Consider the following 19,055-nt stretch of genomic DNA (forward strand, 5'->3'; position numbering starts at 1 on the left):
CCTGAATATAAATTCCCCTTAGTGTAGTGTTGCAATTTGCACAGTATTTAGGTTAAGATGAAATCAACTTGCCATTTTAAAATGGTGGATACCTTTTTTTTAACTTTTTTTTCAAAAGCATGAATTTTGTTTGAAACTGTTTATTATTTCAGCAAAATTAATGATAGGTTTAATTTCACTGGGTAAATTTCCAGCATAGATACAGTTGAGTGCCCGACTTCCCAATCATATCTGGTGAAATCTTGATTTTATATTTCAGTTTGTTATTTATTGTTCTGTTAAAGTTTAATGAGAGCCTATTCAATTATCGTTGGTTCTTCCTTTTGCTTTTGTATTTAAATATGTTCCATTGGGTGTGTCAGGTTTTCTAAATTCTGTTGGGAAGTGAAGGTATTTTTCATAACTCACATTTCAGTCCTAGTCTCTCATTAAGAAAATTAGAGGCTTGCAGTGATACTATAATTTATGAATCTGAGCTGCTGAGGTGTACGCTGGAAAATGATTTGAGTCCTTAAACAATTTTGCAGCCAATTTTTATATGCCATTAATTGACCTTATTATTTCCTGGTAATTGTTTATTTGGTCTCCCCTAATAATCTTTAACAGTTGCATGATATTTATTTTTTAATGTGAGTGCCATTTATTGGCCGCACGGTTTACAGGATGATAGATTGATGCTTGGTACACTGTCCAGCTGTATATTTCATGAAGAAATCCCACAAGCTCTAAAGTATCTATGTATTAATTAAAAATGATGGATGAGGTATCATTTTGTGATGATTGTGATCACCCTGTTTCAATCCTACAGTTTTATGTTATTTGAGTCTAGCATGAGGTAACTGCTTTTTCTATAATTTAACATGTCTTGGACTTTGTCACAAGCAATAATGACTATTTTTCCTTGGAATGTGCAGTTGTCATGTAGAATTCTCCTCTGTGAATGTCATGGACATTAAGTATGCTTAGTGGTCACGGCACAAAAACTGACAAAACAGACTTGAAAATCCACATAGAAATGGGCAGTTTCATTTGTGATATACCAGAGTGCAGTTGGCACTTCATCTTGTGTTAGGTGATTGTAAACTGTAAGGAGATTCACGTTTGAGGATATTGTAATCATATCTAAATTCCTTCTGTTCATAAAAATAAAGCTTCGAAATGCTGCAATGCAATTTTTCTCCACAGGTACTAGAATCATAGAGGTTTTACAGCACACAAAGAGGACTTTAGCCCACGTCTTCACTGGTCATCAAACATCCACCAATTCTAATTCCATTTTCCAGAACTTGGTTCATAGCCCATTTGCTGTGGCGTTTCAAGTGTTCGTTTAAATGCCTTGAGGGTTCGCATTTCTACCACCCTTTCAAGCAGTGGGTTCAAAATACCCACGACCATCTAAGTTAAATATGCTGTGGTTCTGTTCGCCGAGCTGGAAGTTTTTGTTGCAAACGTTTCGTCCCCTGTCTAGGTGACATCCTCAGTGCTTGGGAGCCTCCTGTGAAGCGCTTCTGTGGTGTTTCCTCCGGCATTTATAGTGGCCTGTCCCTGCCGCTTCCGGTTGTCAGTTTCAGCTGTCTACTGTAGCGGCCGGTATATTGGATCCAGGTCGATGTGTTTGTTGATGGAGTTTGTGGATGAGTGCCATGCTTCTAGGAATTCCCTGGCTGTTCTTTGTTTGGCTTGCCCTATAATGGTAGTGTTGTCCCAGTCGAATTCATGTTGCTTGTCGTCTGCGTGTGTGGCTACTAGGGATAGCTGGTCATGTCGTTTCGTGGCTAGTTGGTGTTCATGGATGCGGATCGTTAGCTGTCTTCCTGTTTGTCCTATATAGTGTTTTGTGCAGTCCTTGCATGGGACTTTGTACACTACATTAGTTTTGCTCTTGCTGGGTATCGGGTCCTTCGTTCTGGTGAGTTGTTGTCTGAGAGTGGCTGTTGGTTTGTGTGCTGTTATAAGTCCTAGTGGTCGCAGTAGTCTGAACTGACAGCCAGAACGAAGGACCCGATACCCAGCATGAGCAAAACTAATGTAGTGTACAAAATCCCATGCAAGGACTGCACAAAGCACAATATAGGACAAACAGGAAGACAGCTAACGATCCGCATCCATGAACACCAACTAGCCACGAAACGACATGACCAGCTATCCCTAGTAGCCACACACGCAGACGACAAGCAACATGAATTCGACTGGGACAACACTACCATTATAGGGCAAGCCAAACAAAGAACAACCAGGGAATTCCTAGAAGCATGGCACTCATCCACAAACTCCAACAACAAACACATCGACCTGGACCCAATATACCGGCCACTACAGCGGACAGCTGAAACTGACAACCGGAAGCGGCAGGGACAGGCCACTATAAATGCCAGAGGAAACACCACAAAAGCGCTTCACAGGAGGCTCCCAAGCACTGAGGATGTCACCTAGACAGGGGACGAAACGTTTGCAACAAAAACTTCCAGCTCGGCGAACAGAACCAGAGCAACGAACACCCGAGCTACAAATCTTCTCACAAACTTTAAGTTAAATATGTTACAATCTTAGGTTGATGACCATTTATTGTTATTTCCTGAGATCATTCATTGATGAATGAATAAATGAGAAACCAGTGTACTTTACGAACAGGTATTTTAGTACTGTATAAGATTTCACCTGAAGTTTAAGAATTTGTTTCTGCAATTATGCATGTTTTTTTAGTAAAAAAAATCAAACAGATGCCTAAAAGTAGTAATATATTGAATTCTATTGCCGTATTTATATTTCTAAATAGGAGGATGAAACTGGCTAAGATTTTGTTGGACTAATGAAAGTTCACCCATTAATCTTGAACACTATAGGTGCAAGTGACATAAATGTCCTATGAACAAATCTACCCCATGGATTGTTAGCCTGATTTGAGTAGGTAAAAATGTCTAAACTTCCATACCTCTGGATTTTGCTTTGTGTTAATGTACTGTAATTCATGTACCATCATTTGGGTTTCATGAATTGATTTGATACTAAATGTTCAAATTTATGAAGCAAAATGAACTCAAAAGGTTTTTGAGAGCTTTCAACACCAGGTTAAATTAGTAATTACTCTGCAAGGTAGTATGGTATGGAACAAGAGGTGAGCTTCTAAGGTAATGGTTAAACCAGAAAAATCAATAAGTTGTTTTCAATGTAATTGTTAACATGGCAAGGAGTCACTGACTGAGTGCAAACAGAGTAAGAAGGAATGGAAGATAGCATTCATGGTGAATAACTATGATTTATTCAGACTAAAGAGGGAAATAGTGACAACTAACTGGCTGTGGGCTACATGTCATGATCCTGCAGAGACCAATGGTGGAACCTTTACTAAAACTGAATAGTGCAGTGAAACATCTGGTGTTTTATCCTCAGAATCACCATGCCTTAGACTAGGTTGAGTAGGATAATCATTTGTGGTTATCTCAGCTGATATGGGAATGAAACCACCACTTTTGGCATCAGTCTGCATTTCAAACCAATCGTCCAGCACTGTGCTAACTGACCCCCAATAGTAATTAGTGTGACAAGATATTATTTCTGTTGCCATCAAAATTCAAACCAAGAGGAATGCCCAGGTTAGTTGATACCCAGTTTAAGGCACCTGAATAATGAAAAAGATTGAGAGGACCATGTGATTGTTAACCCTGAAGAGAAGAATTGGGGGAAACTTGTCAGTGTACAGTCAAGGGATAGGTAACACAAGGTAACTAATTATAAATAATATAACAAAGTATTATTTCTGTTGGCCTGTAGTCTTCAAATCAAAGAAAATTGACTCAAAATTGGAGAAATTGCGAACTATTCAGACTCCAGACTTATTCCTGGAATGAGATACTAATTGTATGAAGGACAGATTTGGTGCATACCTATTGGAGTTGAGAAGAATGAGAAGTGATCTTATTAAAACATATAAGATCTTGAGACTAGATAGGGTGGATGTCCAGGAGATATTTCCTTTGTGTGGGAGACTAAACCTACGGGATGTTATTTAACGAAAGGTCTTCCTTTTAAGGTGTAGGTGAGAATATTTTTCTCTAAATAAAAAAATCAAAAGTCTGAGTGCAGACAGAGTGGAGACGAGATTGCAGCCAGATCAGCCGTTATCATGTTGAATGGTGGAGGATCGAAGGACTATATGGCTTAGTCCTTTGTGATATTATGTTCCTATTTTTAGTAGAGAGTCGTGAACTTGTGGAGTAGATTGTCATGAGGGCAAAGAGTATGGAATATCTTAAGGGAACATTAACCAAATATTTAAGAATGTGGGCAATTACAAAATACTAGAGGTTGGGTATAGCTAGATTTTACAGTCTTGAATGGGCCTGTATTTTCCTACAGTGCCAAACCAATCTACACTCATTTATTTAAAAGAACATTTCACCTTGCAGTCTACAGTGTTTCTTATTGGCTATATCCAAATGTTTTAATTGCTACTTGGTAAGATAAATAGTTTTCTATTTCATTTCTTTTTGCAATGCCTATTTGTCAAGTCTGATTGTCTCCATGGGATGCTGGTTGTAGTTGTCATTGGAGTCCTTTGTTTAATTCTTAATTATTATTATAACACATATTAGAATTGACTTAGTTAAATCCAAGTATTGCACTCAATGCTTCAGTCCGTTTTCAACCTTGGATGATGCAGTTTAATTTTCACATATTTGAAGCTAATCACCTTAGATCATTCTACATTAATTATTGTAGATGTAAAATTTCCCCATGAGAATTAACATTGAAATATAGAAAAAAGAAGGAATAGGCCATCTGGCCTGCTCCGCCATTCAGTATGATCGTGCTGATCACCTAACTCAGGACTCTGTTCTTGCTTTCTCCCAATACCCTTTGACCCCTTTAAACTTAATAACTATATCTAACTCCTTCTTACAAACATTGTTTTGACTTCAACCTCTCTCAATGACAATGAATTCCACAGGTTCACCACATTCTTAGCGAAGAAATCTCTTTTCGTCTCAGTCCTAAATGGATCAGTGGTGCTGGAAGAGCACAGCAATTCAGGCAGCATCCGAGGACAGGCAAAATCGACGTTTCGGGCAAAAGCCCTTCATCAGGAATAAAGCTTTATTCCTGATGAAGGGCTTTTGCCCGAAACGTTGATTTTGCCTGTCCTCGGATGCTGCCTGAATTGCTGTGCTCTTCCAGCACCACTGATCCAGAATCTGGTTTCCAGCATCTGCAGTCATTGTTTTTACCTCAGTCCTAAATGGCCTACCCTGTGCCCTGAACTGTGACTCCTAGTTCTGAAGACCCACCCTCCATTGCAGGGAATGTCCTTGCTGTGTTTACAATAAAGTTTACAAAACTTTTTCTGAGAGACAGAGTGTGAGAAAGAAAAGTTCCCATAATTACTTAGTATTGGATTTATGAACAACTGATTTATTAAAATTCTGGTTTCTAAAATGGAGGTAAGTTTTTTTTTTGCTCCGTCATAATCTTAATTTTTAGCTGTGGGCCTACATTTTCAAAGTATGTGGTATAATGAAAATGGAATCTTATTACGTATAAAATTGACCAACCTAAAACTTAGTAATGTTGAGGACAAACATCCCAGAAATGTTTTGCTGTATTCAAAATCTAGAAAATTCCAAATACTTTTGATGGTTAATATTTTACTGAACAGAAGAATTACTAATGTTACTTCTGCCATCTGGGTTCGCACCGTTATCTGTTAGCACCATAATGTATGAGCACTAATATAAAATATTTTATACCAATGTGCAAAACATGTCCTTTAAAATATTCAGTTGATGTGTTTATTTTCTTGCCAAAGTCTGTTAGTTTAAGCTGAAAATTTGCCATTTTGTAAATGCGAAAATTCATAACTTGCTTACAATCTATTCATATTACCCTTTTTATTTTTCTAAAGCTTTGGGGTATTCAGCGGGAGTTTGTTGAATATATATTGATGCTACTGACATGGTCTTGCGCTTTTCAAATCCATTTTGGATATGGGGTTGGATAATAAAAGCCACAATATAGGAGACCTGATGGGCAGTCAGCTCTCAATATGCTTATTGATTGATTGATTGGTTTTCTACTAGCACAGCTATTACTATGAGGCTGAAGATCAGCTTCAGAATTTGGGGATTTAGATCCTCATATCTGAAACAATAGTACACTTTGTTAATAACATAAGTCAAAACTAATGCATTATATAATGGGAAATGCACTTGTTCTAAAAATAAACAATGCAGAAAGCATCTGTAACAAAAGCTATGTTGAATTCAGACTGGCCCTCCCACCTCAGTTACCCCAGCTACAAATTAGAATGGATGAGATTGGAGAGAATGTGTTAAATGAGATTGTTGCTAACGTCGTGGCACTTGAATAGAAATAACATTGGTCATTGATTTATTAGCCACTGCATTTCTTTTAGGTGCTTATTGTAGTGAATGCATTTAATATACAATGACTTTTGTAAAAGTGTTTTCAGAATGTTGATGGGAAAGAATTGCTAATTCTGCATGAAAATTAAATCAACTTGTTTGTGGCACCCATGTATAGGAAGTAGGACAAGTAACGCTTCTAATTTTGCATCTTCCCTTATCCCTCTGTTTCGATTGTCTAATTTGGTCAATGATATTACCAGTAATTTCACAAACATCACAATTAATATTGTAATAACAGCAGTTCAGCTGAGTTTTAAGTTATTTAATAATTAGTGGCCATTTGGCAGATACTAACTTATTTCTTATTCGCTAAGTTCTCAGCCAGCACTGAGTTATTTAGGGCTGGCAAGGTACTGCTCAGAACAATACTTAGTTGAACTGAATCACTTCAAGGAAAACATTACATCAACTCTTAACATAAGTAGCTGTACTTAACATTCAGAGAAGTTGATGTGCTAAGTGGAAATATTCAACCTAGTGCAATCAGAGGTGATCTGAACAGTTTGGACAAAGTGTTCTGCATCAGGCTAAGCAGTGGACAATGTGAAGATTTCAATATTAAGTGCTAAAATTAGTGAAGAAATCAGCTCTTCGATCCATCTGTGGAAATAATGGACATTTAAATAGGAAAAAAATCATTTAAGTGCCATTGTGGGCAAAGTTAGTGAAGCACTGTGTCACTGTAGCAATCTCAACCATGCATTTTCTAAAGAAATCGAGGAATTTGTCATCCTGCAATGACAGAAGTTGGGTCTCGCGCAACTCGCTTAGTACTGAACTGCATTTCTGTATATCCAGGAAAGTCTTAACACCTGTTGTGTACAGAGATTACATTTGAAATAGGTAATTAGAGTGAAATATTGTTAATTACAATGTGTCCCTCAACCGACATCGTTATATTAGATTATCTAGTCATTTACATCTATATCACTGTTGCTTGTAGGATCTTGCTCCATGTAGATTGACAGCTGTCACTTTGCCCTTTAATAACAATTTTCATGTCAGGAGAGGAATGGTCATTGTTAGGTGAAGCTGAGTGTTATCAATATAGATGTACGGCCTAAAATGTTTTTGGATGGATATCACTGATGATAACAGTAAATAGCAAGTACATTAAAAGGCAAAAGTAAACTTTGCTGGACCTGAGAGGTAAAGGTATTTGGTCCTTGCACGAGATGGATAGGAGTGAAACTAAGCAAATGCATGTTCACTTAGTGGAGATGAGTGGTGTGATTATTGTCAGCGACTCTAGATAAATTGAGAAGTATGGGAAGTAATTATAGTGCAAAAGTGTTGAACAGTGTTTACTTTCACTATATGTCAATTGTGGCTCTTGTCATGAAAAGTATAATTTCTATAAATATAATTTTAGGGAAGTTGAATTTCAAAAGAGACGCATGTGTGTTTTGGTTGTTTCAGTGAGGAGTTTTCCTAAAAAGAAACACAAATTCAGAACAGTGACTAGATCACGTTGTTTTGACAGAAAGCAGGTGACTGCAGGTACCTCCTTTGGTGTGAATAAGACATTTATACCGCTGGATTTACAGCACATAGGTTAACATTTAAGGCTAGGGTTTAGGGGGATATGGGCCAAATGCTGGCAAATGGGAATAGATTTATTTAGGATATCTGATTGGCATGGATGAGTTGGGCCGAAGGGTCTGTTTTCGTGCTGTATGTCTCTGACAGTGACTGTATGACTCTACTAACTGTATTTTCAGTTCAGCAGAATTTAAGATTGAGTAGGTTTTCACATTCGGTTCAGACAAGACAAGGGTCGAGTTTATAAGTGTGCTTTGTTCTTAGGAGTTCACGGAACAAGTCACCTCAGCAGAAGGATGTTTTTCGTAAAACTTCCAAGTCTGGAGAAGTAGATTAGAAATGAGAAGATTTAGGCTCACCGATTTATGCAAAGCTCATGTTAGCCAGGGAAGGACCCGTTGAGTTGTCCCCCTTGGTATTTCAAAAAGCTGTAAGGAGTCAGTTAAGCAGAAACTTAAGAGTTGTGATTAGGTGTGTTTCTTTAGATTTGAGTCTCAAAATATTGTTGTGCTGTGTGTGTGATTTAAGGTTGTTCTGATTTCTGTAGGTAGCTTCAACTTTTTAAAAAATGTTTGTAGTAATTAACCTCTGTTTAAAAAAATCTGCAGTTTGAGTAAATATGTTTCGGTGACTAACTATCACGTTATCTAACTAAACAAAACATGATATTTTCAGCCAATTTTCATTCTCAGCTCTGACTTGTCCAATAGTATCATCAGCTGGGATCATAATACTCTGAGCACAATTAATGACATTGTGGAGGATGCCTCAACAACTGCTCGTGTTTTGCTCACTGCTACCTGTTTGTAACATTTAGAAATGTGCAATAACTGCTGGCCTTACTGGTGTGCCCATATCATTGGAATACAACCACCGCTGCCCCCACGCCGCCGCCTCAAATAGCATAGCCTTGACTCCCCTGTATTGCAAAAACTCCTTTCCAAATTCTGATGGTCCACTATCCTTTCCTGGCTTCCCTGGATTCTTAGAAGCTGCATTCCAGCACTTAAAGCTGGAGTTTTGCATGTGAGAACAAAAAGCTATTGCTCCTGCATTTTTTTTTCCTGAACTCTAAGCTGACTCAGTTGCACAAGTAATTACTGTTCCAAGCTTTCAACTGCCACTCTTTGATGCACTGAATTGTTGTTAGCACACTGATTTGGAGCCTCCATGGCGCTCAAGACTTTTTTTGAGCTTTGTCTCAAAATATGGTCCTCAACTACACAGTCTCGATTCGACTCAGTTGCCTCTTCAAATGCCCAGCTAAAGTTATTTCCTTCACAGAGCATGCTTATGTTTGTCTCCTCTTGCAATTGTCTGTAACCGTTAGTGTTCAGAGTGACCCTGGAATTGTTTTGATTAACCTGGTGAAAACACCACAACAAGCTGTCTGCTTGTTGCTAAGCAGAGCAAAATGTGGCACCTCCTTGAAGCTGAGTATACTGTGAAAGATATTATGTCCAGAGTGTGCTGGCTTACAGCACAAATTGTGTATAACAAGATGTAAAAGACTCTACCACAGGGTATGCACTGCTGCCACTATACATTGATGATGATAAGAGTGAATTTTTAGAATGTGGATGGTGTACCTGTCAAATGGGCTGTTTTGTCTTGGATGGTGTCAGTCGTCTTCAGTGTTGCTTGAACTGCACCTGTCTAGGGAAGTGAAAAGTATTCATTAGTCGTGATATGCCTTATAGTTGGTGGACAGGCTGTAGCGGTCAGGAGTGAGTTACTCATCACAAAACTTTCAGCCCCTGATCTGCTTTCTTGCTGCAGCATTTGTACAAATGGCCCAGTTCAGTTTCTGGTCACTGTTAAGTCCTCGAATGTTGATAGTGGGAGATTTAATAATATTGATACTGTTGAATGTCAAGATATGATGGTTTATCTGTCTTGACTGGAAATGGATAAGAGTACCATTAATGTAAGTTCCTCTCCAACCTGCATACCATCTTGACTTGGAATTCTATTGCTTTTCCTGGGTCAAATTCCTGCAACTCCCTTTATAAAAGTACTGCAGATGCATCTTCACTTGACTGCAAAGGTTCATTAAGATGGCTTACCATCACTTTCTTGCGGGTAATTTGGCTGCTGCAATAAATACTAGCATCCTATGACCACATTTTTTAAAGATGACAGTCATTGCCCATGCTTATTTGGTGTGAATGCTGTTTGCCACTTATCAATCCAAGTGTGAATGTTCAGTTTTTACTGCATATGGACTCTGATCTTTTCAGGGAGGAGAAAGTGAGGACTGCAGATACTGGAGTTCAGAGTCTAGAGTGTGCTGCTGGAGAAGCAAAGCAGGTCAGACAGCATCCGAGGAGCAGGAAAAATGACATTTTGGGCATAAGCCCTTCATCAGGGATGCGAGATAAATGGGAGGGGGTGAGATTTGGGGGAAGGTAACTGAGAAAGCAATAGGTAGATGAAGGTGATAGGTCAGAGGGGGAGGTGCAGCAGATAGATGGGAAAAGTGATGGACAGGTCAGGAGGGAGGTGCTGAGTTGGACTCTTGGGACTGGCATAAGGTGGGGGATGGGGAAATGAGGAAACTGTTGCGGGACCCTGCAACCACAAGGGATAAATGTGGATTTCAACAGTTTCCTCATCCCCCTATCGCCTTCTCAGCTACTTTCTCCCAAACCCTTCAGTAATTGACAAATCATGAATGCCAGTAGATAGTATGCAGTCACCAAGGAACATTCCCCCCCCCCCCCCCCCCCCCCCCACCACCATTCAGATGTTATGATGAGGGGGAAGGTCATCGCTGAAGCAGTTGAATATGTGGCCTGTAGTGCTATCCTTGGGAACGACTGCAGTGATGTCCTCGGATCTCTAACAACCAGAACCATTTACTTTGTCCTGGTAGGATTCTGACTAATGGGGAAATTCCACTGACTCCAGTTTCGCTAGAGTTTGATAAAGCCACGTTCTTAACAAACACTGCTTTGAACTTAAAGACAGTGGGGCATTTAACCATGCAAATCTTTTGTAATATCGGCTATCACAAATCTTGATAGGAAACAATACAATAGTGGCTGCAGTCCAAAATGCTCCAATAGCGGTGAAGTGCTCTGGTTCCTACTGTACTTGTGATATTTCTTTCTTAATTACGTACCTACACTCATTTCATTGTGTTAACTTTACCGGGTTCACTTTTAGGTCACAGACAAGTTTTAAACAGGATCTTATGGAACAACAATTTCCAACTAAGTCTAAGATAAAATTAAACTAAATTGCCTGGGAAAAATATACTTACTGAAGATCCTTGTGGTATTGTTTTGGTTTGACTACAGATATCTATTTGTTGAACATGCTCTATTTATTCTTTAAACAGGAAAGTTTAAATCTGAAAAAAAAACGAGCAGGATTGTCATTGCTGCTATAGTGAATGTATATAACACAAAATTGAGTTAATCCATGAGACCAAATATATCTGTGACACAGTCCAATAAAGAACAAAACCTATAATGTGTGCAGATTAATAAATAAGTAATTAAGACATTTGTAAATGGGTATGGGGATATTGACTTCACGGAGAGTCCAGTTAGTATGAACACCAAATACCAATTCAAGGTGAAAACCAACAGTTGTATGCATAAGAAGAAAGTGCTGATTGGTTGGCAAGTGGACTCTGACTGGTGGGGCCATTGTCATGAAGATTGCACCAATTGGTACTGATTGACATTTAGAAGCCAGGTTTTGTTTAAGTTTTAAATAAGCCAGGTTAACTTTTATCAGAGTATCGCACTGAGAAATGAATCAGCAATTTTGTTTAGTTGTATTGAGTGTAGTGCGTGTGCATTATCTTTTGGCTGCAAAGAACAGAGTCCTCTGCATTAATATATGTGCAAGCAAGTATGCCATGCTGTGAGCCTGACAGACAATCTGATATTTGTTGTCAACACAATTTTAATACTGGCTACCCTAATCGGATAAATTCTCAGTGTACCTGGTCTAAACTCTCAAAAGGCCCTGAGGTTAGATTAGATTACTTACAGTGTGGAAACAGGCCCTTCGGCCCTACAAGTCCACACCGACCCACCGAAGCGCAACCCACCCAGACCCATTCTCCTACATTTACCCCTGCCCCTAACACTATGGGCAATTTAACATGGCCAATTCACCTGATCTGCTCATTTTTGGACTGTGGGAGGAAACCGGAGCACCCGGAGGAAACCCACGCAGACACCGGGAGAATGTGCAAACTCCACACAGTCAGTCGTCTGAGGCAGGAATTGAACCCGGGTCTCTGGTGCTGTGAGGTCACTTGTGGTCCTGAAAATTGCCCAATCTGCCTAGATTTGTGTAAGGTATCTCAAAACTTTGTCAGCAGATAAAGCTAGCTGTTTCATGTTGCTACTATACATAGCAACACATATCAATTTTGCCATTAACAGAATGTTGCAATCAAGCCATAAAGATGTTCTGCCAACCTCACAAATGAGTAACATAGAACATGAATTTGATTACCAGTATGATGCCAGGAATATTGTTTGTTCCAAAGATCATCTAAAATACTGTACTTCTTCAGCTGTTGCAACAAATAAGATATGAATAATACCTAACCAGCCATCCATGCAAAACTTCCAACAGAGTGTCTGACATTATTTATGATTGTGCAATTGGACAAGATTTGCTGAATGTGAGAAAAATTATGCTGATGCCCAGTTTAGGACTGTTGGTTTGGCTTGCATTGGGGAACACTTCAATGTCCTGAAAGATACATACATTAATACGTAGGGTTCAGTTCTTTGCATGAAGACAGAATATGTGTGCGCATTGCACGTTTCTACTTAACAAAATAGGTGGCATCTGTTTGCTGGTTCATTCTGACCAATCAAAGTCAATCTGCCTGATTTATATTTTAATCAAATCCTGACGGCTGTCAATCAGCATTAATAGGTGCATTCTCCACGGCAATATCTCAATCTAGCCTCACTTGCCAACCAGTCAGCACATTCCTTCGATGCAGTGTAAATGTTGGTTTTCCTCTGAATTAGTTTTCTTGTAATTGTCCTGATAAGTACAAGCAAAAGGCATTCACCAAGTATTTCTCTTTTAAATTTTGTCCTACAAATAACAGTTTGATTACTGGCAGCCATTAAAGTTGAGATGCCTGTATGAATAAATCTCTATGCACGTGGATCAAAATATTATTACTGATTAATTTATCCAGTATTATGAATAAGTTTAGGTCTGCACCATCTATGACAATGAAGTTTCACGGTCCTATTTAGGTTTTATCTGGCAACCTGACAGCTTTAATGAAATGTGTTATCATCTTGATAAGCTTTAGATGTCAGTGGTGATGTTCTAATATTCATGCTTAGAATTCTTTCCTATTTTCTATGAAGCAGCTGACTGTGAATATTTGCATTTGAAAGTTAGTCAAAGGATATTTCTGTCAAAGATAATAAAATCTTCTGGTCATTCAAACTGAGCAATAAACTTCCACTGATTTAATGTTACTGACTATTCTGCTTGTACAATTGAAGTTCAAGTTATAATGTGTCTTGTCTTTAATTCATAGTGCATATTTTTTCTTGTCAATCGTTTTGCTGTTTCACCAATCACTTGCATGATTGCTATAACAATACAAAGCGGTGCATAATCTGGTATTTCACATTGTAGTTTTAACCTTGTTGGCAGCTTTCCACTCACAGTAACGCTACTGTTGTCATATAACTTCTCAATTTCAATCAAATTGGTTTTGACATTGCATGCAATGCAACTCTGCTATGGTGTCATGCTTTAAAAGTATGCACCGGCTTCACTGACCTCTGAGCACATTTTGAACTTGAAGAGGAGTCATTTAAATGTTTTAAATTCTCTGAATAGTGTCAAAACATTTAGATTTTAATCACTGCAGGGGAAGCTCTGTGTATGTATCAGGGACATTTTGTTCACTGTTCTAGAGAATTTGAATTATTCTTGGCATTAAAGGTGAGGGACTACCTTGTTGGATGTGGCTGTGACTATGCCTTAGTTTATCAGTTTATCAGTTAATCCAATTGAGTATAAAAACATTAACAAATACACACAGGGTATTTTACATAATATCGTAATCATACAATGGGGTGACTTGCGAATTGGAGTTCCAATGAACGCCTACATCCCTTTCTGTGCTTTCAGGTTTTCTTTATGTTAGGAAAACATTTCCTACTGTGCCTTGTAAGACGTAACTATGGATGTGTTTTTGTTTAACAGCTGGGTTTAAACCTTCAATTTACAAAAGTAATTGTGTGATTTCCTTATTACTGAGTAGGCAAAATATATGTAATTATCAAATATTGTCAGTGTGTTTCCTACTGTGCAGTAATCACTATGAATTGGATTTTGAGGCATGCTTTCTGAAAAATATTTAGCTCATGTGTTCTTTTTGCAGGTTGATGTTTCTTCACAAGAGCCCTATGGTTAGTTTTCAAAATAGACCAGTTACAGAACTATGCTGCCAAACTACTAACCATCCCAACTGGCCTGAACAAGACCATTCACAAACCACTGATTGGCTCCTGGAAAGCCAGACCAAAAACTATTGACGATCCACAATAATCTGAAATCAATCTATCTTCCAGTTAGCAAGGAATCTGTGACAATGGACACAGAATCCACATATTCTGGATATTCCTACTATTCAGGTCGCTCCAAGAGCTCTCACAGACATGGGTAAGTACTGTTTCTTTAAAATAGTTTGTCTTATTTTCAGTGTATTAACAGCGTGGATCATTTTTAAGGGATAACCCAATGTCAATTCATGTTAAAAGAGTTGGAGGAAGGGAAGAGCGTTCTTATTCATTCAAACTTTAAGAATTAAATTTTTCTGTCCTTTGATTTTCACTGAGCGAAACTCATTATTAATTTTGTAATTTAATATTCAGATCCTGTGTGAACATCCGAAGCTTATGGTGAAAACTTGATATTAATTGTTATCTACTATATTTAAGAAGTCTGCACAAATCCTTTCCCCAACAAAGTGGGTGTATAGTTCATAAACTTCTGTATGTTGGTGCGCTCCTGCCGAGTGGCCCCTTCTATGTGCAGAAAATTCACTTATCGTCTTTACACTGTTTGTTTATATGCTGCTCTCCTACTGCTATGTACATATGATATTATAAGGGAAGGTGATTCGAATTTGTCATTGGAAATTGTCATAACCTGGCACTGTGTGGGATGAATGTTATTTGGAAGTTATCAATCCAAGCTTGACTATTGTCCAAATCTTGTTATACCCAGGGGCAAGTTACTTAACACCTGAGGAGTTAAGAGTGTTACTTAACACTTGTAACCATTTGTGAAGATTTCTATTTCAAGCTTTGTGATGGATGGAATATCATTGATGTTGCTGAAGATAATTGTACCTTTGATACTCCCTGAGGAACCCCTACAGTGATGTACTGGTGTTAAGATGAATGCCTACAAAAACTACAACTATCTTTTGTGCTAAGAATGACTCTGACCAGTGTAGAATGTTCTTCCTGATTTTCATTAACTGCAATTTTGTCAGGCCTCCTTCATTCCATAACCGGTCAACTGCTTCCTTGATGTCAAGCATGGTCACTCTCACCCCAGAGCCGAAAATCATATTTTTGTTCATGTTTGGGGAAAGGCTATCTGTGAACTGGACCTGAGTGGCCCTGACAAAATCCAAACTGAGCAATAGTCCACAGTTTATTGTTATGGAAGTGATATTTGATAGCGCTATCAATGACACATTCCATCACTTGGCTTAGGACACACTGATAGGGCAGTTATTTGGCTAGATTTGATTTGTTCTGCTTTTTGTTGACAGGACGTACCTGGGCAGCTTTGCAAAAGCGCTTCACGTGTTATAACTCATTGCATCATAAATTCCGTGAATTTGGATGCATGCTCTTAATTGCCATTGTTGAGCATTCAGTCAAGATGAGATGTGACTAAAATTAAACGTGTATTAGGCAGAGGGAAAGAACAATCTGAGTTTGGAACTTTGCAGAAGGCACTATTCTCAACCTCTGTTGTGTACTGGGCAGCACAATGTCACAGTGACTCTCACTGCTGCCTCACAGTGCAAGGAACCAAGGTTCAATTCCAGTCTTGTGCAATTATCTGTGTGGAGTTTGCACAATCTCCCAGGACAGGTTTTCACCCACAGTCAAAAGATGTATAGGTTAAATGGATTGGCAATACTGAATTGCCTACAGTGTTGTGCAGGCCAGGTGGATTAGCCATAGGAAATGCAGAGTTATGGGGATAAAGTGAGGGGGTGGGTGTGGGGACAGTGCTTTTCGGGGGACCAGTGTGGGACTTGATGGGTTGAATGGCCTGCTTCTTACAGTGTAGAGGTTCTAAGTTCTAAGAAATTGACAGCTGACTGCTGGAGGACTGCTTTCTGTGTATTACTATGGATGGGAAGTACTGCATTTTCCTTCCATTAATTTATAGTGTATTTTACAACTGAGTTTTATTAACATGACTTTATTGCAGTGTTTTTGTTGCTTGTGTTCCAATTTTTTCTTTGCCTCGTTCATGTTCTGTATAGGTTTGGCCCCTTTAACCATCTGTTTGTTTATCTTACTCTAAACTTTGCTTACTTTTTTCAGAGTACTTTTTAATGAATACTTGCTTAAAATTGTCTCTATCACAACTTTACAGGAATCTTTGAGGGACTTTTGTAGTCCCATTATTTTGCATAAACATAGGAGGTAACCTTAATATTCAGTCAATAAGTGTGGCGCTGGAAAAGTACAGCAGGTCAGACAGCATCCAAAGAGCAGGAGAGTCGATGTTTCGGGCATAAGCCCTTCATCATTCCTGATCCTTGGATGCTGCCTGATTCTGATCTCCAGCATCTGCAGTCCTCACTTTCTCTCAATATTCAATCATTTAAGCTAAAACTGATATGAATTGAAGTTTAAGTGGGGGGCGTGTTGCTTAATTTAGCAGAATCTCTACTGAATTGTGATATACTGGTGTAAGTTATGATGTGAAATAGTTTAATATAAACTCTGTTCAAGCAATCTGTGGCAGGGGCAAATTCCCTTTTTTGTTGCCTCTTTCAGTGAAAGGAGCCGAGATCGGCAAAGATCAAGAAACAAAGATAGTAGCCGGTCTGAGAAATCTGTTACCATCCAAACACCACCAGCAGAGCCTCTGCTTGGCAATGAGTCAACTCGTGGAGATGAGACAGTACAGGTAATGCTTGAACATGTTTATCCATTTTGGAAATGTGAACTAGACCATAGGATGTTGCTGTTGTAAGATTAATTTTAGGTTAGGGTATAATTTTATTTACTGAATAAAGTCTCTGAAACCAGGCATCTCTGAAACTAAGCCAATGAGATTAGTATTTTCGTTTGTAAAATTCTAAAGTTTCTAACATGGTCCCTTTTCATTTGATTTACTAGATAGCTGTATGTGTAAAAATGTTTTTTCACCAACTAACGTGCAATTTTGTTGTGTCGAGGTTGTCTCATTTGTTGTTTCTCCTTTTGTTTGTCTGTTTATTAGAGCAAACTGAGCTAAGTTATTACAGTAAAGACTTTGCACCATAACAATATCCAGCTGTAATTCTAAACCCCAGTGCTGTAGAGGAAACTGCATCACTAGTTGATCTGATCCAGCACAGTTGTAATGAAGTGGAAAGTTGCCTTGATGTGTCTTGCTCACCAAAATCAGATCCAATCCAAGCAGTTACTGTATCATCAGCAAAGTAATGAAGAGATTGTAAAGAGTGCTATCGCTCAGTCCATATTCAACAATGACCTGCTACTGCTCAGCTCGGGTTCTGCCAGGGCTACTCCACTCCAAACTATATTATAACCTTTTCCAGATTTGGACCAAAATAAAAGTTGAATTCCAGAGCAGAGAGTAACTGCATTTGATGTCAAGTCAAATTGATTGAATGCACCGAATGGAAATGATGCAATCAGTCGTTGGAGTCATACCTAGGATAAAGATGATCATGATTATTAATCATCAATCATCTCAGTCCACAGAATCATAGTCTTTGACCCAGCCATTTTCAACTGCTTCATCAACAAGCTACTTGTCCAGTAAAAGTGGTGATGTGCAGTAATCAGCAATGTTCAATTCCATTTGCAGCTCCTCATATACTGTAGCAGAACATGTCCATATGCAGGAAAAACCTGCAAAGTATTCAAGCTTTGGCTAATGAAATCAGAAGTAACATTCATGTTACGCTAGTATCTGGCATACACCATATTAAAAAAAAAGTGAATATAACTATTTCCTTTTGATGTTCAATGGCGTTAGTACAGCTGAATCATGCAACAACGACATCGAGGTTGATCAGAAACTTAACTTGCCTAGCCAGGCTACCAGAGAAGGTCAGAGGTGTTTGGAGTGGTGTAATGTGTAATTTACTTTTTGACTCCAAAGTCTGTCTGCGATCTAGAAGAATTATATTGGGAATATGATGGAATGCTTTGCACTTGCTTGAGTAAGTGTAGCCTCAGTAATATTCTTGACTGATCAGCATCCCATCCATCACTTTAAACATTCTCGCCACCCATTGCCAACACACAAAAAGAGTAGTGAGTACCGTCAAATTACAGCAAATTATCAGCAAAGTAATTAAGGGATCATAAATAGTGCTATTGCTCAGTCCTTATTTAATAATGACCTGCTCACTGCTCAGCTTGGGTTCTGCCAGGGCCACTCAACTCCAAACCATATTATAACCTTTTCCAGACTTAGACAAAACAAAAGCTGAATTCCAGAGCAGAGAGTAACTGCATTTGATGTCAAGTCAAATTGATTGAATGTACCAAATGGAAATGATGCAATCAATCATTGGAGTCATATCTAGGATAAATGATCATGATTATTAGTCACCAATCATCTCAGTCCAGGGTTCCTTTGTCAGCAACTCACTCAGGCACCTCTGACAGTATCTTCCAAACTCTCGACCTCCACAACTAAGAAGAACAAAAGTCACTGATGCCTCTGAATGTCACCACCTGCAGGTTCCCCACCAGGCCTTAAACCATTCTGACTTAAACTGTAACATTGTTCCTTTGCTGTCAGGAAGTCAAAATCTAAACTTCGTCTCTCGAGCATTAGTGGTGAATCTTTGTAACATTA

At 38.7% G+C, this 19,055-nt stretch overlaps 1 protein-coding gene across 1 annotated transcript in view; it reads left to right on the plus strand.

Moving 5' to 3' along the window:
- The window catches only part of LOC122555171 (vang-like protein 1), a 55,643-nt gene that overhangs the window by 10,066 nt on the left and 26,522 nt on the right, over positions 1 to 19,055 (plus strand). Inside the window, exons 2-3 of the mRNA XM_043700901.2 lie at positions 14,359 to 14,639; positions 17,012 to 17,144. Of these exons, the coding sequence (XP_043556836.1) occupies positions 14,569 to 14,639; positions 17,012 to 17,144 (204 nt within the window). The 5' untranslated portion in view covers positions 14,359 to 14,568. The remainder of the gene's footprint in view (positions 1 to 14,358; positions 14,640 to 17,011; positions 17,145 to 19,055) is intronic.

The sequence above is a fragment of the Chiloscyllium plagiosum genome, unplaced genomic scaffold (assembly GCF_037043375.1).
Source record: "Chiloscyllium plagiosum isolate Xiang-an unplaced genomic scaffold, Cpla_swu_hap1 HiC_scaffold_12, whole genome shotgun sequence".
Taxonomy (NCBI): domain Eukaryota; kingdom Metazoa; phylum Chordata; class Chondrichthyes; order Orectolobiformes; family Hemiscylliidae; genus Chiloscyllium; species Chiloscyllium plagiosum.